Source organism: Bison bison, unplaced genomic scaffold, assembly GCF_000754665.1.
Source record: "Bison bison bison isolate TAMUID 2011002044 unplaced genomic scaffold, Bison_UMD1.0 scf7180017864503, whole genome shotgun sequence".
NCBI classification, from domain to species: Eukaryota; Metazoa; Chordata; class Mammalia; order Artiodactyla; family Bovidae; genus Bison; species Bison bison.
This window is the reverse complement of record NW_011495061.1, coordinates 6455615-6478692: the sequence shown is the minus strand read 5'-3', so window position 1 is coordinate 6478692 and position 23078 is coordinate 6455615. Positions and strand designations below refer to the sequence as shown.

General features: G+C 41.2%; 1 protein-coding gene and 1 long non-coding RNA gene across 2 annotated transcripts in view; one reads left to right on the top strand and one right to left on the bottom strand.

Moving 5' to 3' along the window:
* Nucleotides 1–23078, bottom strand: part of LOC104980566 — a 50747-nt gene that overhangs the window by 7543 nt on the left and 20126 nt on the right. The window lies entirely within an intron of this gene.
* The window catches only part of SBF2 (SET binding factor 2), a 502701-nt gene that overhangs the window by 475820 nt on the left and 3803 nt on the right, over nucleotides 1–23078 (top strand). Inside the window, exons 33-38 of the mRNA XM_010829324.1 lie at nucleotides 14307–14433; nucleotides 16582–16709; nucleotides 17859–18092; nucleotides 19240–19344; nucleotides 20734–20927; nucleotides 21566–21653. Of these exons, the coding sequence (XP_010827626.1) occupies nucleotides 14307–14433; nucleotides 16582–16709; nucleotides 17859–18092; nucleotides 19240–19344; nucleotides 20734–20927; nucleotides 21566–21653 (876 nt within the window). The remainder of the gene's footprint in view (nucleotides 1–14306; nucleotides 14434–16581; nucleotides 16710–17858; nucleotides 18093–19239; nucleotides 19345–20733; nucleotides 20928–21565; nucleotides 21654–23078) is intronic.

Sequence of the window (23078 nt, the reverse complement as noted above, 5' to 3'; positions counted from 1 at the left end):
AAGAATTGATGCTTTTGAACTGTGGTGTTGGAGAAGACTCTTGAGAGTCCCTTGGACTTCAAGGAGATCCAACCAGTCCATTTTGAAGATCAGCCCTGGGATTTCTTTGGAGGGGATGATGCTGAAGCTGAAACTCCAGTGCTTTGGCCACCTCATGCGAAGAGTTGACTCACTGGAAAAGACTCTGATGCTGGGAGGGATTGGGGGCAGGAGGAGAAGGGGACGACAGAGGATGAGATGGCTGGATGGCATCACTGACTCAATGGATGTGAGTCTGAGTGAACTCTGGGGGTTGGTGATGGACAGGGAGGCCTGGCGTGCTGCAATTCATGGGGTCGCAAAGAGTCGGACACGACTGAGTGACTGAACTGAACTGAAACACAATATACTTTTCTCTTGAGTTCCCTAAGTTATTCTTGAAGCAAAAATTATAACACTATTTGATGTTCCCAATATAGGTAGAGGAAATAGTTAAGGCAACTGGAAATGGAGGAGCACAAAGGGATGTGAAGGCAAGTAAGGTTTCTACACTTCACTGAAGCTGGTAAAATACCAACACCGGTTGACCATAACAATATATGTAGTGTAATATCTAGAACAACCACTACAAAAGCTATATAAGGATATACTCTCAAAAACACTATAGAAAAGTCAAAATGGAATTCTAAAAAATGTTCAAGTAATCCATATGAGGCAGGAAAATAAACAAAGGAAAAAAAAATATAGAACTGAAGACAAAACGTAAAGTGACAGACTTCAGCCTTAACACATCAATAATTGCATTAAATGGAGACAGTCTAAACATAACATGACCTAACACATGCTTTTTATAGGAAACTCAGCTCAAATATGAAAGTATCATTATAGAAGTTTTATTTATAATAGCCAGAAATTGCAGGGGAGAGGGGACGAAATGTCTTAAAATAGGTAAATGGCTAAACAGACTGTGGTACATCCACACCACAGAATACTGCTCAGCAATAAAAAGGGGTGAGCTGCTGATAACAGGCAACAATATGAATGGATCTCAAGAGCATGATGTTGAATAAGCAGCCTCAAATGGTCACACACTATGATTCCGTTAGCATAACATTTTCAAAAATGACAAAATTATAGAGATTAATTATTGATTGTGAGGGTGTGGAGATAGTGGGGAGAAGAGAATAGGTATGACTATAAAAGGGTATCATGAAAAACCATTATCCATCAGCTGGTGAACAGATGAACTGAGTCTGGTATATGCTCACAGTGGAATATTAATCAGCAAGCAAAGGGAATGAAATAATACAACATGGACGTGTCAAAAGCATGGTCCATGAAAAAAGAGAAATCTCATCACAAGGAGAATTTGGTTTTCTTCTTATTTTCTCTGTATGAGATGGTAGATGTGAGCTAAATACATTGTGGTGATCATTTCATGATGTATCTAAGTCAGACAACCACGCTCTGTGCCTTAAACCTTTACAGTGATGTGTACCAACTATTTCTCATTAAAACCAGGGAGAAAAATAGGTTAAAAAGACTACGGACTACACACTCTTATTCTTAGAGGATATCCTACAAAAGGCAAAATAGTGGTTGAAAAATAGATCGGTGGTCGCCTGGAACCGGCGGTCAGGGCAGGGAGTCAGCTCCCAAAGGGCATGAGCAAGCTTCAGAGGGTGAGGAAACTATTCTGCATCCTCATCGTGGTGGCGGTTACACCACCACAATTACACAAACGTGTGACCAAAACGAGTCAACCTGTATGCTTAAAATAGGAAAATTTTACTATATTTAAAGTGTACTTCAATGAACCTGAAAAAAAAATATTTTAAATAGTAACTCCAACCTGTCAGTAAACTGGAGTTCTAAAAAAAGACAACAACTGCTCTCTAGTTTCTCTAAAGAAAAACTTGCCAGTGTGATACCCAGAGCAATCTTATAAACCTGGCTGCCTGCTTTCTGGAAGTTCGGCAGGAAATAGGCCCAGGGAAATCCCAGTGAAGTATGCAGGTTTTTACTTTTTCCATACATTGTCAGTCTCATCATTAATATACTTGTGCACAGGTGTCCCCAAGTCCAGAACTTACCAAGTTTGGTTTTTCAAGACAACAAACCTCTAGTCTCTTGCCTGCAAGAAGGTAGTCACATGACTTCATGGGGTAGTAAAGGACCCTGGAAGTCTTGGCACTGCCTCTCTAGACTTACAACTGTTCTTATTTTTAGCCCCGATTTCACCCCTTTATGGGCTTTCCTGGTGGCTCAGACAGTAAGAATCTGCGTGCAATGCAGGAGACCCGGGTTCAATCCCTGGATCAGGAAGATCTCCTGGAGAAGGGAATGACAACCCTCTCCAGTATTCTTGCCTGGAGAATTCCGTGGAAAAAGGAGCCTCGTGAGCTACAATCCATGGGGTAGCAAAGAGCCCAACACGACTGAGCAACCCCATAAAGGGGGTAACACTTACCCCTTTATAGCACTTGGGCTTCTGAGACTTTTTGGGTTTACAGAGCAAACTCTTACTTTTCAAATCATTTTCATCCTACAGGCATTCTAGTATAGCTTCTTATCTTCTGTCATTTTCTGCTATTCTTAAATTTTCCATCTTTCAGAATTTTCTTGATCTTCTCCTGTCTCCTGCTCCCTTTCTCCCCACCTCCTTTTCGACTTTGTACCTTTTAAAAATCCCTTTTCTTTACTTGAGGGAGAGTTGCTAGGGGATGTGTCTGTGTGGCTGAACTTGGCTTCAGTTAAACACACTATTAAAGGTGTTAAACACCCACATTCACCTTGCAGAGCTCTGCATACCTAAATATTCGCGTCAGCAAAAGAATCCACTCACAAGCAGAGTCATGGAGTATTCTCATATAAGACACACTGTCCTCACAGATAGGAATATCATTGTGTCCCAAGTATAATAATAATTACTTGAAATGTAATGCTTGTATTTTATTGTTGGGGTGGGATGAGTTGAACGGAAGCATGTTGGAAAGTAACCTGTGTTCTACAAGTACCTCTTTCATGGGGTAACCAAACCAACTCAACATAAACAAAAATGAAGTATGAATTACATCTGTTACCTTTAGAATTCATTACAGCAGATGCTCAAACTGTGTATTTTTGAGTTAGATAAAGTAACATGGGGCATATGTTTAATTTTTGGAACTTTCTTATTTTACACAAGAGTTAAAATGCAAATATTCTGTATAAACCAGTCAGTTCTGAAATTGAAAACAAAAGTTGACTTAATGAAAGCTCAATTACTTGCAGGTGAGTGCTTCACAGGATCCAAAGACCCTTTAGTATGATTTCAAATCTGGTTATACCATGTTTTAAAAAAAAAAAAACAATTAAAATATAAATTTTTAAAAATTTGTCTGAACCCTCAACTTAGTACCCTAACATAATTACCTGAGTGCAGGCAAGTCATGGCAAAGTGAGTATATGACATTAATTGCAGTATTTAAAGAATGTTTGGCTGTGATAGTTTTGGTGAAGTAGATTATTTTGTGCTGAAAGGGATTATATATTCATTCAAAAACAGGGGACTGTAGTTAACAGATAGTGCTTTTGATTCTTGCTGACTTAATTATATGGTAGTGTTTCCTCATCTCTTACATACTGGTTTTAGGCATTAGAAAATGCCTTCTTGGAATACCTTTCAAGTGAACACTAACGCTCTACATGACTCTCCTTTGCCAGACAGTTCGAATTAGTGCTATCCTCAGTCTCTCAGGAGCACAAAACAGAGCCAGGCCCAAGAACATTTTAAAAAATAAGTGCAAAATTATGCAGCAGCAAGCGAAACTTTCCCAGGTGGAATGTGTCCACTGCTTATTAACCATTTGTAACACACTGGATGCCAGAAGGCCGTATGCTTAGACTTGCCCATTAGTGCTAATAGAGTTACAAAGAAAACAGATGAAGCACTGATCTTAAATTAGAACTGCCTCATCATATAAAAAGCCATTGTTTACGCCAGTATATCCAGGTGTCAGATGAATTATAAATGCTGGATCACTGTTTCATAATAGCAACATCTGGCAGATTTTTTTGTTGCTTCTAAAAGAAATTGGCTTAGCTCTGATGATATCATTACAGGATGCTTCCTTTTCTTAAAATAGTTGAACCAAACTTAGAAGGAAAACACATCCAATAAATTTGTTTTAATTACCTAAAATTTCTTTCTAAAAGTAAGGGGGAAAAATACGTAAAGTATGAATTTGAAAACATGGCATGTCGGAAAGCATCTCCTTTATTCCAGCATTAGATTAAATCTTTGAGTGCATCTTAGGACTTTCTCATTATTTCCTACTTGGAGAAAAACAAGTAACAGTTATAACTTTGCCTTTGAAGTTTATTGTTTGTAAATTGACTCACTCTGTCTGACTTTATGATAGGATTCTCCTCACAGTTATCACATGCCAGCACTATGCTAGGTCCTATTCCAAAGAGAAAAGCTATTTGCCTTTCAGAGATGTGAGCTTTCCCTTGAGTACATATTTGAGCAGCTAAGCTGCCCCCTCACATAGGTCAGTTACTCTAAAATGTATCCATGAGTATTGGCAAAATAACTGCATTTAATGGATTCATGGTATATTCAAGAGTTTCTAGTGTCTGCCTGCTTCCCAGTCAACTCAAAACTGGCAAAACTGGCATACTCTAAGCTGTTTTATCACAAAGCAATTGCACGTTAAAAGCTTTTAATGTTTGAGCCCATAAAGTACGTTTGAGTTTGCATATTAGTCTCATTTACTAATTTTTGATCTTTAACAAATTATTTAACCTCTTTGTACTTCAGTTTCTTTATATATGTTTATATATATATATATATATATCTCAGAAGGATTAAAAATCTTATGTGAAATGATTGGCACAGAAGGTATACAGTTAATGTTTGTTAAATCTTAATCTGTGAAATAACAAAAACTAGTATTAGCTACCTGTTTTTTCTAGGGTGTGTCTAGTATACTCATAATTTTTAAAATGTTGATACCATTAAATACAGGTTCTCTTGTAGCTTAATATTTGTAATTCCTGAAATAAAATCCAATTTTAACGTATTATATTTTATTCCCAAAATGTTGATTTTTCCTGGGATTTGAGTCATAGCTTATTTTTATGAGTCTTTAAATTTTACAAAGTACTTAATGGCATATGGGCAAAAAGTAAAACCCTATAAATTCATATTTCTCCAGATTCCATTTCATATTCTCTTCTTATAAATAAGTGAAATTGGCAGGTTTTAGTACTTAATGAAAAATAAAACCAAAAATACCTCAAACAGCTTAGTCCTAATATTTTAAATCTGTATATATTTTTTCTCTTTATCAAGATAAATACAAAATTGTTTTGAACAACAGAATCCAGATGATGATTGAAAGAGGCCTAAAACTCTATTCATCAGCATATTTGGGGAAATGCTCACATAGAATTAATTTATAGCCTGAGATGCCTATCATTCCCAGTTCTGCATAATACAGTACAGCTAAATTTATTTGAAGCAGACTTGCCTTTAGGCAAGTCATAGCCAACAATAAAGAAAACTAATGAAACCAAAAGCTTTTCTTTGAAAAGATCAGTAAAATTAATAAACCTCTAGCCAGACTGAAAGGAAAAAAAAACACAAATTACCAGTATTAGCAATGAAGAAGATGACATCCCTACAGATTCTATAGATAGTAAAGGCAGCATAAGGGAATATTGTGAAAAATTTTGCATCAGTAAAATTAAAAATTTAGTTCAAATGGACAGATTCTTTGAAAGACACAAACTATCCCACTCACTCGAGAACAGATATATAACCTGAATAGGCCTGTGTCTAGTAAAGAAATTGAAATTGTAGTCAAAACCTTTCCACGTAGAAAGATGGCTTCAGGCCTCAGTGACTTAACTGGCAAATTCTACCAAGTATTTAAGGAAGTAAAATTCGTTCCATCATGCCCTACTCTTTGTGACCCCATGGACTATATAGTCCATGGAACTCTCCAGTCCAGAATACTGGAGTAGGTAGCCTTTCCCTTCTCCAGGGATCTTCCCAACCCAGGGGTCGAACCCAGGTCCTCCTGGATTGCAGGCAGATCCTTTACCAGCTGAGCCACAAGGGAAGCCAAGAATTCTGGAATGGGTAGCCTATTCTTTCTCCAGTGGATCTTTCCAACTGGGAATTGAACCAGGGTCTCCTGCATTGCAGGCAAATTCCTTACCAACTGAGCTAACAGAGAAGCCAGGGAAGAAATAATAGCAATTCTACAAAAACTCTTCCAGAAAATTTAAGCAAAAAGCCACTCAGTGTATGAGGCCAGCATTACCTTGGTCTGACAAAGAAAAATGGAAACTATAGATCAGTATCTCTGATGGTCATAGATTCAAATTTTCTAAACAGAATTTCAGCAAATCAAATTCAACAATATATTTTAAAAGTGACATACCATGGTCTGCTGCTGCTACTGCTAAGTCGCTTCAGTCGTGTCCGACTCTGTGCGACCCCATAGACTGCAGCCCACCAGGCTTCCCTGTCCCTGAGATTCTCCAGGCAAGAACACTGGAGTGGGTTGCCATTTCCTTCTCCAGTGCAGGAAAGTGAAAAGTGAAAGGGAAGTCGCTCAGTCGTGTCCAACTCTTCGTGACCCCATGGACTGCAGCCCACCAGGCTCCTCCATCCATGGATTTTCCAGGCAAGAGTACTGGAGTGGAGTGCCATTGCCTTCTCTGATACCATGGTCAAATGGGGTTTATTCTAGGAATGCAGTCAGTTTCACACTTGAAATCAATTAGTGTAACTCACCATATTAAGGAACTAGGACTTCCCTAGTGGTCCAGTGATTGAGAATCTGCCTGCTAGTGCAGGGCACACAAGTTCGATCTCTGGTCTGGGGAGATCCCACATGCCAAAGGGCAACTAAGCCAGTGCACCACAACTCCTGAGCCCATGTTGCAGAGTCTGAGTGCCACAGCTACTAAAGCCTGCAAGCCTAGACCCCATGCTCTACAAGAGAAGCCACCACGATGAGAAGCCTGCATACTGCAACAAGAGTAGCCCCCACTCACCGTAACCAGAGAAAGCCTGTGCACAGCAACGAAGACCCAGTGCAGCTAAAAAACTTATTAAGGGACTAAAAAAAAAAAAAAAAACCCATACAATCATTTCAGTAGATGCAGAGAAAAAGCTGACAAAATATAAAATCCCTTCCTTATGACAATTCTCAGAAATTCTCTTAAACTATAAACAGTATCAAAAACAAAAAAAACCCACAGCTAATATCATACTTAATAGTGAAAGATTGAATGCTTTCCTCCTAAGATGAGGAACAAGATGTGAATGCCTGCTTCACCACTTCTATTCAACATTGTACTAAACTTAATAGCCATGCAGTAAGGCGAGAAAATAATAATAAAGACACCCACGTTAGAAAGGAAGAAGTAAAACTAGCTTTATTCGCAAACAACGTGATTATCTATGGACTCTACCTCCAAAAAAAGAAAAATGATACTAAAATAAATGAGTTTAGCAAAGCTGCAGAATACACGCTCAATATACAAAAATCAATGTTAGCAATAAACCATAGGAAAATTGAAATTTAAAAATACTGCTATTTACCACAGTATCAAAAAAATGAAAGAAATCTAGCAAAATACATTAACGACCTAGACACAAACTATAAAATATTACTAAGAGAAAACAAAAGAAAATATTTACTAAATAAATCAAGAAATACCTGTTGTTCATGGACCAGAAAACTTGATGTTAAAATATCAGTTTCCCCAAATTAAAGATTCAATGTAATCATAATAAAACTCCTAGGATGCTACTTTGTAGAAACTGGCAAACTTAATTCAATTAAATCCATATGGAAAGGCAAAGGATCTAGAATAGCCAAAACAACTTTGAAAAAGAACAAAATTGGGGGACTAACAGTATCTGATTTTATTATAATGCTGTAGTAATCAAAACAGGATAATTGGTATAAAGACAGACAAATAGATCAACGTAACAGAATAGACAGTCCAGAAATAGTTCCATATATATATATGATATATGGACAACTGATTTTTTACAAAGATGCAAAACTAATAGGTAAATATATCACTTATTTGTGGAATCGAAAATATGATAACAATAACATACTCACAAAACAGAAACCAATTCACAGACACAGAAAAAAAAAATTATGATTTCCAGAGGGGAAAGGGGGTGGGGTAGGGATAAGTTAGGAGTCTGGGATTAGCAAACTACTGTATATAAAATAGTTAAGCCACAAGGCCCCACTGTATAGCACAGGGAACTATATTCAATGTCTTGTAATAAACCATAATGGAAAAGAATATGAAAGAGAATATATGTGTGTGTGTGTGTATGAATATATATATGATGTATGTGTATGTGAAAGGTGCTCAGTCGTGTCCAACTCTTTGTGACCCCATGAACTATACAGTCTTTGGAATTTTCTAGGCCAGAATACTGGAGTGGGTAGCCTTTCCCTTCTCCAGGGGATCTTCCCAACCCAGGGATTGAACCCTGGCTTCCCGCATTGCAGGTAGCTTCTTTACCAGCTGAGCCACCAGGAAAGCCCATACATATATATGTACACACATTCATATATGTGTGTGTGTCTATACAGATAAATAATCACTTCGCCACGCGCCAGAAACTAATGCAACATGGTAAATCAGCTACACTTCAACAAAAATTTTTCAATAAAACAATGTCTAAACAATAGGTAGAAAAGAGTCTTTTCAACAAATGGTATCAGACAATTGGATTTTGGACAATTGGACAATTGGATCCAGATGCAAAATGGAAAATGGGTCATTTCTTTTGACCCATACCTTGCATCCAAAGAAAAGTTAATTCCAAAGGGGTCATAATACTCTACTTCTAGAAGAAAACATGGGAAGAAATCCTTGTGATCTTGGGTTATGAGACAAGGATATCTTAGATTCAACACCAAAAGCATCATCCATAAAAGGAAAAAATAAATTAGATAAATTCAGCCAATTCAGTTCAGTCACTCAGTTGTGTCTGACTCTTTGCAACCCCATGAATCGCAGCACACCAGGCCTCCCTTAGATAAATTAGACTTTGTCAAAGTTAAAAACTTTTGTTTTTCAAAATCACTGTTAAAAAAATGAAAAGACAAATCACAGAGTGGGAGAAAACATTTGCAAATCATGTATCTGCTAGAGGACTTATATCTAGTATATATAAAGGATTCTCAAAACTCAGTATTTAAGAAACAACCAACCTATTTTTTAAAATAGCATAACATTTATACTGACTTCAAAAATATACAGATGGAAAATTAGCAAATGAAAAGATACTTTTATCATTTGTCATTAGGAAATGCAAATTAAAATCATTACTACGTAGCTATTTAACTACTATATTCCTATTTTAATGACTAAAATTTAAAAACTGACTGCCTGGAGTGTTGACAAGGATGTAGAGGAACTGGAATTTTTTAACACTGCTGGCGGGAATATAAAATTATACCATTGAGAAAACAGTTTGACCATTTCTTTAAAAGTTCAACATACCTATCTAGTATATGACTCATCTTTCCATCCCTAGGCAGTTACACAAGAGAAACGAAGGCTTTATGCCCACAAAAAGACTCATACATAACTGTTCACAGCAACATTATATGTAATAACCTCAAATCTAGAAGCAACCATCCACCTGTCCATCCACAGGTGAATGAATAAACAAACTGTGGGATATCCATGTAGTGGAATACTATCTAGCTATAGAAAGAAATTTACTACTGAAAACCCAACAACATGGATGCGTCTTAAATAATTATGCTTAGTGAAGGAAGGCACACACACAAAAAGGGTACACATTTCTGATTCCGTTTATATAAAGTTCTTATTGTTCACTTGCTAAGTTGTGTCCTACTCTTCTGCGACCGCATGGACTGTAGCCCGCCAGGCTCCTCAGTCCATGGGATTATCCAGGCAAGAATACTGGAGTGGGTTGCCATTTCCTTCTCCAGGGAATGTTCCCAGCATAGGGAGTGAACCCCCATCTCCTTCATTGACAGGCGGATTCTTTACCACAGAGCTACCAGGGAAGCCCTATAATAAAGTTTAAGCAGGTACAAATTAACCCATAGTGACAAAAAGCAAATCAGTCATTGCTTGCAGAGGAGGGTGCAGGAAACTTTGGGGAGTTATGGTTGGTAGGTTCACTGTATTGATGGTGGCAATGGCTTCACAGGTGTATGGAGATGTTAGAATGTAGCATATTCTACACTTTTAAGTATATGCAGCTTATCATATGTCAATTATACCTCATTAAAATAAAAAAAAAAAGTGGCCAACAAACCTCTAAACTCTCACTCGTTCCCTGTAGTATGTCCTTAGAGGACGTCTCTGCCCTTGATCCCATTTCCTCTATCACAGCGATACTTAACGGGAGGAGGAGAAGGCCTGTGTGTGTCCTGTGCCTTGTGGAGAGCACTGTGGTGGGGTACGGGAGGAGAGTCCGGGTGTCCTGTTGACAAGGGGAGGGGAGCCGATTAACTGGACAAACTCGGTTTCTGGGATGTAGGACTAAATGGAGAGAGTATTTACTAGAAGTCTAAGCATGAGATTTTTGTCTTGTATTCACAATCAGGTCTTAATTTTTCATTATAGTCAAAAGACATTTCAGAAAATTCCTTGAGTTTCTTAATATCAGATTCCAAACGTAGCTGGGCATTAATCAACTGGCATTCAGGTCACTTTTATTTTTTTTTTTTCCATTGAAGAAATTTTTACATGCTTGTTGCTTAAAACTGTTGCTACCAAGTAAAAGAACCAAGTTGTTCAGCATCTTCTCTTCCACTTCCAACAGACCTGATAATTAACCCCAGTATGGGGACAGACTTTTTTACTCCAAGCAGTTAGCAACTGCAGGTGCCTTCATGGCCACACGGACACAGACACCATGGTGCCCCCAAGCGCTCACACCTGGGTGTTTTCTAAGCAGCAGTTCCAGTTCGAGCAGGGCGAGCGCCAGCAGCCTTGAAGAAGTGTCTAGTCTTACTGTCGTTAATTGTAGAGTGCAGGGTTTGTGGTGAGGTCAGTCACTCAGCACAGTGGTCTGTGAGAGCATTTTTCCACTTGTAGAGGAGCTTTCCTTCTAGTCCTAGCGGCTGATCTCCCTGAGTGCCTGTAAGTTCAACTTAAGGTCATATTCATTATCATTTCCATTCTACTTTACCTCAGAAGTGGGTCATTAAGATCATATTCCTAGGCATATTAAATATCAGAATAATCAAGAAAAGATAACAGTTATATATGCAGCAAGTGGTTTTTATGGAGAAGAATCACTGAGAGAAATGTTTTGTTATTCTGGGGCTTTGTTTAATAATTTTTTTTTTTTTTTTAAGTTTTTAGAATTGTCATGGACTAGGTCAGTGGAAATTGCCCTGAACTCTTCCCCTGGATACAGTGAGCCAAGGGTCTGGCCTGTGATTACGGAGTTTTATTCCAAGGGCTATTGGGGCAAAGTTGTTCTTGGAGCTCACACCCAAACACATTGCAGATTTCTCCCTGAGACTCTCAGATGGTAGAGAACCAAGCTCCATCCTGGACCAGTCTTCTTCTTCTATCCCAACAGCCACAGTCCCAGTCACCCCCTCTCCATCATGTGCACTCTGGCCCCTTGAGGTGGTGGTATGGATTCAGGAACTCAGGCTAAAGAGTTTAAGTTCTAAAACCTGGAATATGGTGCACTACCTCACTATTCAGAGCCACACCCCAGTTGTCCTACAGAAAGTTCCCCTGTCCTGGGGAGGCCAGACACAACAGGAAGGACGGTAGCTCAGGTCAAGAAAGGAGGTCCACCCACAGTTTGCAAGCCTGATGCAGAAGAGTCAGACTGTTTTAATACATTCTTCTTAGCCTCCATTTTATTTTGCATTATGTATGAACTAAAATTTTAGTTCAGTGTAAAAGCCAAAAAAAAATAGGGAAAAAAAAATCTTTAATCATCACAGAAATCTAGGTTTCTAATCAAGTGATAAAGGTTGATAAATCGATGGTATCCAGATCATGACTTTAAACTCCCATTGATCTATTGAGCAATCAACATATTGCACATGTGCCGCTCTCTTGGCTGACCAAGTGTGAGTCTACATTGCCAAATTAAACATGGAGAGGAAAGCTGGCTTTTAGACAGCCTGCCTGCAGTGTTCATTTGAAACAGCTTTTAAGCAAATACAATTATGATTGGAACTTATCTCAACCAAGCAAAATTCTCTCATTGGTCATGAGAGAGTGAGCAGTCCAGAGGTGAGATTGCTGGGTGGACCAGAGTGTCCCAAGGTCATCAGCCTGTCTTCTGCCAACGTAAGACGGCTCCAGAGAGTCTGCCTACAGCACAGCACAGCTCAGTGACCGTTCCAGGCTCTGCCCTGCTGCCACCCTCCCATGCCATTCCCTCATCCTTATTCCTCTCTCCAGTGACCTCACTAAGTTACTGATGGAAAATTAAGGGTAAAAGGCATAAGCTCTTCCCTCCCACCCTTGGCACTTGAACATACTTTTCTTCTTGTCTACTCTTCTGTTCCGCCTCATTTTTAACGCTTTTGCCTGCTTCTGGACCCTTGGCCTCATTCATTCTTGCTTTCCCAGGGCCTTACTCTCTTAGTTATCAGCTCTTTCTCCACAGTTTATTCTCTGTTGGCTCCTTCTGCCTTGCCCTCAGACAGGCACACCTTTCTTTCATCAGGAAAACGACTCTTGCTGTCCCCCCACAAACCACCACCTTCTCTTCTCATTCCTTTCACTGCCAAACTTCTGTAAGTATTATTTTTCTTGTTGTGTTACACACTGTTACACCACAGATGCCTGGAAAGCAAGGACCACGGCATACAATAATTTGTATTTGTCAAGTATCTAGCACAGTATGAAGTAAATGAGACAGTGACTGAGGAGCCTAACAAGCCAGGATTCAAATCTGGGCTCTCTCATTACTGTAAGTGACCTTGGGCAAATTACTTAATCCTGCTCATCTTCAGCTTCCTCATCCGTACAGGGTTGGGGGTGGGTGAGAATACCTCTCTTCAAAGGATCTGAACGGACATTTTTCCAAAGACATACAAATGGCCAAAGGTATATGAAAAAGTGTTCACTCACCCAGGGATCGAACCCAGGTCTCCCGCATTGCAGACAGACGCTTTAACCTCTGAGCCACCAGGGAAGCCCCAGTAATCATCAGGAAAGTGCAAATTGAAATCACAAGACGTCACTTCACACTTGTTCGAATGGCTAGTATCAAAAAGACAAACGGTAACAGTGCAGGAGAGGATGCAGAGAAAAGGGAGCTCTTGTGCGCTGCTGGTAGGGATGTAAATTGATTCAGTCACTACGGAAAACAACACGGAGGCTCCTCAGAATATTAAAATAGAGCTACCGTGTGACCCAGCAATCCCATTTCTGGATACATTGGAGGGAATGAAATCGTTACCTCAGAGATATTTCACTGTAGCGTTATTCACAATGGTCAAGAAATGACCTAAGTATCCATCTACAGGTGAAAGGATAACATATATATAACATATGTTATAAATATAAACATTATATACATAAACATTAGAATATCACTCAGTCGTGAGAAAAAAGTAAATCCTGCCATTGCAACAGTGTGGATAAACCCTGAGAGAATTATGCTAAGTGAAATAAGTCAGAGAAAGATAAATACTGTATGATCTCACTTATAGGTAAAACCTTAAAAAGCCTTACTCACAAAAACAGAGTAGAATGGTGGTTACCAGAGGCTGGGGGTTGTGGGGAGGTGGCAGATGGGAGATGTTTGTCTTCCAGACTTAAGAGGAGTAAGTTCTGGGGGTCCACTGTACACCATGGCAACTATAGTTAGTATTACTGTATTATATCCTTGAAAGTTGCTAAGAAAGTAGATCTTAGATGTTCTCACCACCAAAAAAAAAAAAAAAAGGTAATCATATGAGGTTATGGAGGTGTTAACTACCACTAACATGGTAATCATTTTATAATAGATTTGAGTATTAAATTACTGTGTTGTACACTTTAAACTTACACAATGTTATATGTCGATTTTTGCTCAATAAATCCAGCAAAAAATAATGCGCATCTTGTAGTGTTGTTATGGAGATTATATGAGATTATGCTTGTAAAACCCCCTAGCATGGTATCTGGCAAAGGCCTGGTTCACTTCCCTCCTCCACTCCTGTTAGGGATTCAGTTGACTGAGTCACCAAATGGTCTCCCATGCATTTCAGTCAGTGTTCAGTGGCATGGCATCCACTTTTTGTTCCATTTAATTCTTATTCTTTTCTTTGCCTTGTGTGTTTCAGGTTCACAACCAGTATCCAACTGAGTTTGAATTCAATCTCTATTACTTAAAGTTCTTGGCTTTCCACTATGTGTCTAATCGCTTTAAAACATTTCTCCTGGATTCAGACTATGAAAGATTAGAGCACGGTACGTGTTTGCATGCCCTTGTTCAATCTTTTTTTGTTAGTTTTATGTATTTTTAATTAAAACCTCTAATTAAATAATCACCCCCAAGTGTGGCAAGGCCATTTTAGTGTTTTATTCTGAACTATGAAAGTATAATGGACATGAATGAGTGAGATTTTGTGCTGTGCCAGATCTCAGGGACTGCTAGTGGTCATCCCGTAGCACCTTTGAAAACGTAAATCTGCTTATTACTGTCTTCTTATCTCCAAGCAGTGGTACTGTTTGTGGAGAAACACCCGACTCCTAGTCATCCCATCCCTGGTACACTCTGGTAGGTTACTGCTCCCCTGGAAGCAGTTTGCATAGCAGTTATGGCCACGGGCTCTGGAGCAAACAGAATACAGTTAAATTTCAACACTGCCAGTTACCAGCCAAGTATCAATACTTAGGACAGGTTAGGTTCCTCTCTGAGTTTCCTCAGTTTCCACATCTTTAAAATGAGGAGAATAATAGCACACACCGCTTTTTGGACCAGGATGACCACATTAATATTTGTAAATTTCTTAGCACAGTTGCTACCACATAGTAAGAACTCAATAAATTTTAGATAGCACCATTATTATAATTTTTAATGGCAGTAACAGTTCTAAAGAATAGATTCTTGAAAGCTGGTCAGCCCCTGTGTAAACATTGCCCAAGGGGATTTTACGTTCTTACTCTGCTATTGTTATAGGGAGGGGTAAAAAGAAATAAAGAAAAGCAGTATGTTATGTTTACTGTGTATTTTCAGTATATTCTACATACTGAATATTCATAAAGAGGATTTTCTTAATGGCTGAAAATATTCACTAATGTTCTGAGTTTAAAATATGAAAGCAAGAAATACTGTTTTTCAATGCATGCTATTAAACTTGTCTAGTACAATGTTTCATACTTTTGGTAAGGGAGACATTACTGGTGATACCATTTCCTTTCCTATTTGAACTTCCAGACCTTTGTTGACTCATAAAATTGTCATTCCATACATCACAATCAGAAACCTTAATTTTTTAGTCACCCTTGTGTTGGGAAGACATTAAGTAGAGCTGGTTACAGTGGACATTAGAGTCACTTAGAGAACTTTTTAAAATGACTTTTATCTGGGGCCCATTCTCATACTCTGTAATTGGTCTGAGGTGAGACCTAAGTACTGGGACTTTTTGAAGCCCCTGGTTTTTTTGTTGTTGTCTTTTTTAAATGAGTGGCCAGGGTTGAGAACTACTGTTCTGCACTCTACACTTAACAGGTAGAGAAGAAACATTAATTAGTGTTGGTGCTAGTTTAGTCTCTAAGTAATGTCCAACTCCTAAAACTCCACGTCTTGGGGGCCCCTCATAAGATTTTGTGCAGTCTTGGGCATGAGACATTATTTTATGGTCAATAAAATGCTTATTAACTTTTGACTGAGTCTTTTCATTTAAAGCAAGAAAAGACAGCACTGCCACGAGAGGCACTCTTCCTGGCCTTTTAAAGAAATACCTCCTGCCTCATGCTAACACACCTTCCTCTCTATTAAAACAAAGTGGGCTCATGTGAGTAACAGACTAAAAGGTATAAATATAGTGCCTGAAATGCCACCCTCCCCAACTGAGCTTTGAACTCACCCAAGGATACAGACCACACCCATCTGACATCTACAGTCTCCTGACCACGATGTGTGGTGTATGTGAACTACCAAAGAAAACACTTTAAATGGCTTCATAATAAACAGCCAGCAACTTTATAAAGAAACATAAAATTATGTTTTTAACTGAGTCTCATCAAATCAGTTTCCTTCCAGCTTTTTGGAAAAATGTGTAGAATGTCTGCTGGCATGGACCTCTGTGAATCTAGATATAGATGTGGGATGTGGCCTGGGGGGGAGTCATGATGTATTGCTAAATACTTGGGAAAACTTCAGCACATGTTTTCCTTCCATTTGGATTTGTTTCCATATAGCTGTGAAGTCCATTCCTATCTTTAGCTTTGCTACAGTCCTTTCCTATCTTTTTATTTTCTAAGGTTTTTGCGCATGCAATGATGTTTCGAGAGCCATACGAAATGCTCCATTTTTCATCTGCTACATGCATCACATTTTTAAGCAGACTGTTGATTTATTTGACTTTTGTTTTGCTGATTTTTTTTTCCCAGGAACTTTATTTGATGATAAAGGAGACAAGCATGCTAAAAAAGGAATTTGTATTTGGGAGTGTATTGATAGAATGCACAAGAGGAGTCCCATTTTCTTTAATTATTTATATTCACCAGTGGAAATAGAGGTAAAGAAAGAAAGCATTTATGTTGCATTTTTGGGATATTTTTGTGTTGAAGTTTTCCTTACTTTGAGCGTATATAAGCTGTTTAAGCTTTTTATAAACATTTGACTAGGTTTCATACCAGAAGCTATTTAAAAGTTGATACACTTTGGGTTTAGATTATGATGCAATGAAGTCTGTTACCAAATTCTTGACCAGAAAAATTAGGAGCTGGCCCCCTAGACATAGAAAGGATAACTTCAAGAAACTCAGAGCAAATCAACTTGCCCTGGGAAGGGAAAACAAAACTTGAAACCTCAGCATGCTGTCTAAGCTGAAAAACCTAAAATACTTCAGATAAGACTTCCCTAAATCCATTCATACCAGAGCCATGGAAGAAACCCTATGAGAAGCAGGAAGGTTGGAGCCCAGCCCACGAAGGTTGACTTCTCAGGGACGGCCACGCTCTGCCATGCCCGTCTGCATGAAATAGGCTCTGCAGTGGAGTGGAGCTCTCCACCACCACTCATGGGCAAAAAGGCTGGGCTGTGAGCCCCAGAACAATAGGACCCCACCCCGGCCTTTCTCCAGATGCACCCTTCTCATGAGGTGTGTGAGAAACCAAGGGTACACGCTTAGATGCTCCTCCTTCATCTAGACCACACTCTGGTACTTCACAATTCCTTGCCCAAATTCAAATTACTTACCAGACCACTTCCCTAAGCCAGTAAGTGTACTCCTAAGCCAAAGGGCAGCTAAGGAGTAGCATTTGTCAGGGAGCAGACAGAGTTCAGCTGCAGGGCTGGGGTATATGTGCATGTTCGTAAGAGACCTTCAGAGTGTAGGACAGAGCTGAGCCTGGAGGAGCAGGGGTTTAGGCCAACAACTGGGAACTGGGACCAGCCTCCCCCAGTGCGGAGGGGTCTGAGAATTCTCAACTGAAACCTGGCCTTCTAGGTCGTTTGGAAGTTATATTTGTCAGGGTAGGAAGATAGAACATACTTTAGCTAATAGTTATATTGATGTGTAATGTTTAAATATATAGACATATGTCATCAGAACCTCTGTTCATCCTCTTCCCTGGACCCTGCAGTGTTAGGGGCTGGCCTGCCAGTAAGCTTGGGCTACTTTGAGGTCAGGATGAAACTACATTTCAGAATTTTCTTTAAACAGGCCCTGAAGCCCAATGTAAACGTTTCCAGCCTCAAGAAGTGGGATTACTACATAGAGGAGACGCTTTCCACGGGGCCCTCGTATGACTGGATGATGCTGACCCCCAAGCAGCTGCCCTCTGAAGACTCTGAGCTGGCCGGAGGAGCCAGGCCCCAGAGCCAGAGGAGAACCGTGTGGCCGTGCTACGATGACGTCAGCTGCGCTCAGCCCGACGCTCTCACCAGCCTTTTCAGTGTAAGTCACCACGTGAAGCCAGACTCCCAAGGCTCTGGGCCCCTGAAGGCACAAGAGGCCTCGGGAACCTGGCTGAGTGAAGCCTGGTTCACCAGCTCCTGGCCATGGCTCTCCTCACACTGGGCTAGCATTCTTGCCAGCATCATAGAACATGCGGAAGCCAGACCTGCTCCCCAGCATCCCTGGAGATCCAGGCGCAGGGACTGGAAAACAGTCTTAGTAGAAGTGAGTTTTTCATCATTACGAGGAAGCATTCAAGCAAGTAGAGCAGTTTGCAGCTTCCCGGCTGTTTCATCTGGCCAAGAGCCGGAGTCAGGCCTGGGTTATGACTTCTGTGGGTGCCTTACTCCTCCAGTCAGAAGTGTGGGGAGCTGATGGTCTGATGGGAGTACTGCCAGCCGTCTTCTACAAGGAATATTCTGGAGTGAAGCCATTCTGGCAGTAACCCCATGATGAGAGCAGTGGCCCTGAGGAAAGGGTTTGAGCCCTGACACAGGCCAGACAGTTCCTGAAGAGTCCTCTCCATTCAGTCTTCCCACCAGGAGAAGGGTGTGTGAGCGCGCCGTCACAGAGGCCGCTACTCTGCTCTCAGTCTCCCTGGCCGAGGGAAACGCCAGGCCTTGGGCATTTCTTGGTTCATTCTCCCTACATCTGGTTTGAATCATCAGAGTCAAGGGGTTCCTCTGTCCAGGACAGACTTCTCATCTACCTCAGCTATTAGGGACTGGACATAGGCCTAGTGCTTGACCTTTTGCTGTGGCCATGAGATTTCCTATGGGCTGGCCAAGGGTGAAGGTGTTTGGGATACAGATTTCATCTCTCTATTTAAGCCATCTGTACAAAGAGGCCCGGTTACAGATCCTAATAAATCATCTTTGCCACAGTGTATCACACCAGCTAGCACTCCCGCCACCACTGTTCCTGGCTTGGGAGGCCTCTGGCCCGGGCTCGCTGCAGCCTTTCACTGCTCTGGTCGTGCTCCTCCTCTGGCTCCGAGGAGCTGTGGCTCTGGGGAGCACCATGATTTCTGTGAAAGAAGTTCGTTTGAGTTTGTCCGCTGTTATGGAAAAGCCCAAACGAACTTCTTAACCAACCCAATACTTAACTGTCAAAAAAAAAAAAAACAACCCTTTTGATTTCTCTGTAGGAAATTGAAAGACTGGAGCATAAATTGAACCAAACCCCTGAGAAGTGGCAGCAGCTGTGGGAGCGGGTAAACGTGGACCTTAAAGAAGAGCCCAGAGCAGACCATGTGAGTTGGCAAAGCCCTTTGAAGAGCTGCTGCTGAGCTTCTTGAGGGCACTGGATCAGGTGGGGCCTCTGCCACTGGTAACCCAGGAGGTGTATGGCCAAAGAGAGGGGTCGTGCCTTGAGGGTCCAGGGCAGAAAGTTCCAAACGACCGAGTACTTCCTGAGTGTCTGACTCTACCACAGTGATATAATACTTATGTTCAGTGCCCCAAATCCAGGGGAAATTACTGGGTCTTTTCTATCTCAGCACCTCTGTGGTTTCAGCTGATCTTCTACCACAGGAGAGGAGGGAAGAAGGAAATGCCCAGATCTTGCTGGCGCCAGAGAAATAGGGAAAATCAAATATTTTAAAACAATAAAATATGCCACTCTCTGTTGTTCACACCCCCTTTTTGTTTCTAAATTAAGAAACATTTACTCTAAAAATATTTTAATACCAAATACTCCATTTTCGGCTTCTCACCACCCCTTAAGCTGTAAAATGTGGAATGGGCTGTGCTGAGCCCCTGAGCGTCCACACCTTAGTGTCCTGTTAACCCACAGCGAGGCAATGGCGTCCGGCTCATGCGTGCAGGCTCAGGCCCAGATAACACGGCTGACACACAGGGCGGCCACCGGCCAAACCCACAGCAGGTCGGCTCCAAGTGCAACAGAGGGAGGTTAGGACAGATGAGAGCACTTCAGGAAAGGAGAGGTAAGCAGGGTCAGATGTCACAGAGCGGTCAAGGAGAATGGAGTACAGGAGAAAATGTCCTCTGACCCTGTAAGAAGGGGTTCTTGGGGCGCCATCTCTGGCCTTCAGGTGGCAACTCAGGGGCTGTTATCAGACAGGCCGTGGGTGGATGAGGCTGTACTGCTTTTTTCCTCAGAAGAATAAAATAGTTTGTTAATTTTTTTTCTGATTATGAATACGATATATGTATTCCTTTATGTATTCCTTTATAACACAGGAAGTTATAAAATAGAAGTCACCCAAAATTTATAACGTAGAAATAAACCACTATGCCTTCAGACTTTTAAACACATATATAAAAGGGATTTACTATAGACATAGTTTTAAAACCTGCTTTCTTTTTTCCTTAATATATGGCATGCGTGTCTTTTCCATTTGTCGTATATAAATCAGCACCCTTTGTAACAGATGTCTAGAATCCCATTGTTCAGACATTTTTTTTTTAACTAGCCCCATAATGATAGACATTTAGGTAGTTTCTAGTTTTTTGCTATTATAAAAAAAGACTCCAAGGTAAGCATCTTTTTATACATGTTTTATATAGACATATATATGGTCCAGTTTCTTTATTGAGGTAAATTTTTAGAAGTAAAATTACCGGGTCAGTCGCTTAAAGTCTTTGTAAAGCCTTCCTATCTCCTGTTCTGTCTTTTTCAGCCCCAGAGATACCCTTCAGGCTCCCCAGGAACTGTGTCCACCAACCTCCCTTTTTATCAGAAGAGGCCTCAGCTGCACCTTCCAGACAGCAACCTGGCAGAGGAGCAGAACACTGGTGTCTCCCCATCCAACGGGGTGGACCGCAGAGCAGCCACGCTGTATAGCCAGTACACGCCCAAGAACGACGAGAACAGGTGGACGTTGGGAGCCCTGCCCGGGGGTGCGACAGAGGCTCTCCCAGCCCCCCTCGAATCAGCCAGGCCTAGGCCATGCCACATTCTATCAACTTAAAATGGATCCTCTTTAATTCTTTGTTTCTGTTTTAAATGTGTTAGATGGTTCTTGGAAGAGGAAAAGTCAAAATTACAACTAAAATAAGGCCAGGAGGTTGTAGTTTTTTGTGGCAGGTCCTACTATCTCCTATCTGCCTGGTCTTTTGAGGGAATGTGTGTTAGTGAGCGCTTCTCCAGTGGCAGACTTCTGAGATCCAGCACATGCTCGCCCAAGCAGAAAGGAATTTACTCACATGAAGTGAGAAGGCTACCTTCAGGTTTCTGTCATTCACCAGCTCTGCTTCCTGTACAGGCTGCGTGAACCCCAGCGTGGTACAAAGGATGGCTGCTGAGAGCTCCAAACCTCACAAGTTTGGTAATCCCAGCAGAATGAGGCAGTCTTTCCCTGAGAGCCTAGTAGAGAAATTCTGGGGGGAGCTCCGACTGATCTTTTTTGGATCATCTAGGGGAAACAGAAACTTGACCAACAAAAACAACAGATATCGCCTTTACAGTACGTAGTAAAATCATATTAACCGCCACGTCATCATTACTTCTAGGTCCTTTGAGGGAACGCTGTACAAAAGAGGGGCTTTGCTGAAAGGCTGGAAGCCCCGTTGGTTTGTTTTGGATGTAACAAAGCATCAGGTAATAAACCCCATCACAACCTATAGCAGTCACTTCTGCCCAGGCGAGCCTCCGTCCCTGGCTGTGGTGTGACTCTCAGCAGACACACACAGCCCCCATGTACAGAATGCTTCCCTGAGGCTTCCCACCAGCTACCTGGGGGCTCCTCCATGGACCCAGTGAGAGAGCACGCAGCAGCCCTCTGAGAAAGTGCGGGTGTGTGCGACGGAGGCAGTGACCTGGCGCCCAGAGCATTAAGAGCAACAAAACTCTGCTTTTTAATGCTCATGCATCTCCTGCTGCCTGCTGTCCACAACCAGGCCAGGAGAGGACCTCAGGGTTTCAGCGTGTTGCACACCACACGCACACACAGAGCCCATGCCTGTGCACGCTCTCCAGAGTACAGATCACTTCATCTCGACAGCACAAAGCATCCATTCAGAGTCGAGGGCGTTAATTTATTCAACAAACATTTCTTGAACACCTTCTCTGTGCCCATCCCTGTACTAAAGAAGGCATCATTATCCCTCAAAGGTGACAGCAACAGAGGAGGGCGGGAGCTTTAAAATAGGCAGAAAGGGATGTGCCCATGCAAACCTGAAATCCACAGTGGGCGGACACTAGCCTGGACCTCCCAGACCATGCTGGAAGTCTTTTCCCCACTGTTAGGTTCTCTGCTATGGCTCTAGCCCCCCTGCTTTCCCCACAGTCCTTAGAGTCAGAATCTTTGCTCCGGTGATCTTGGAGGGTAGGGGGACACTAGGCAAACTTCCAGCCTCTTTGTATCATTCACTGGAGAGTCACATGTCCTCCCATGGTCTGACCAGAGACGTCACTCTGCCTTAGAACTGACCGGTCAGCCTTGAGCAGATTCTCAGTGCATTTATGTGTAACATGGAGTCTCCTGAGAAAGATACGGGCTGTACCCCAGTACGGTGCTCTGGTTGGAGCTGCATCTAGATGACTCCTGCCAGATGAACACTTTATGTGGGGATCAACCACCTTTCACTCTGCTCAAGGAGTTTCATAAAGGTTACACAGGATCCTGCTGGATTACAGATACAGAGAATTTTTTTTTTTTACAGATATGCAGTGGAAGCCCGTTTTAGGCAACTGGACTTTAAACAGCACTGTCTCTGAAATTAGAGCCTACATTGTGTAGAAAAGTCCCATTAAACCACTAAATAAAACATAGGAGAATGTCATGATGTTTCTATAATTTACAGTAACGTCAAATTATACTTGCATTCTTGACAGTCTTTTAGATTTAATACAAAAGGTGTACGGTTTTCTATTTGTCCTGCTCCTACCATGCCTGCAGAGAGAGGCAGAGAGAAGTCTGAGGCCAGAATCACAGTGATGGAGGCACCAGACACATTCCTGCCATGTAACTTTCTGAAATCCAGACTGATAGAGTTCAAGTGAAATCCAGTCCTTACACATAGT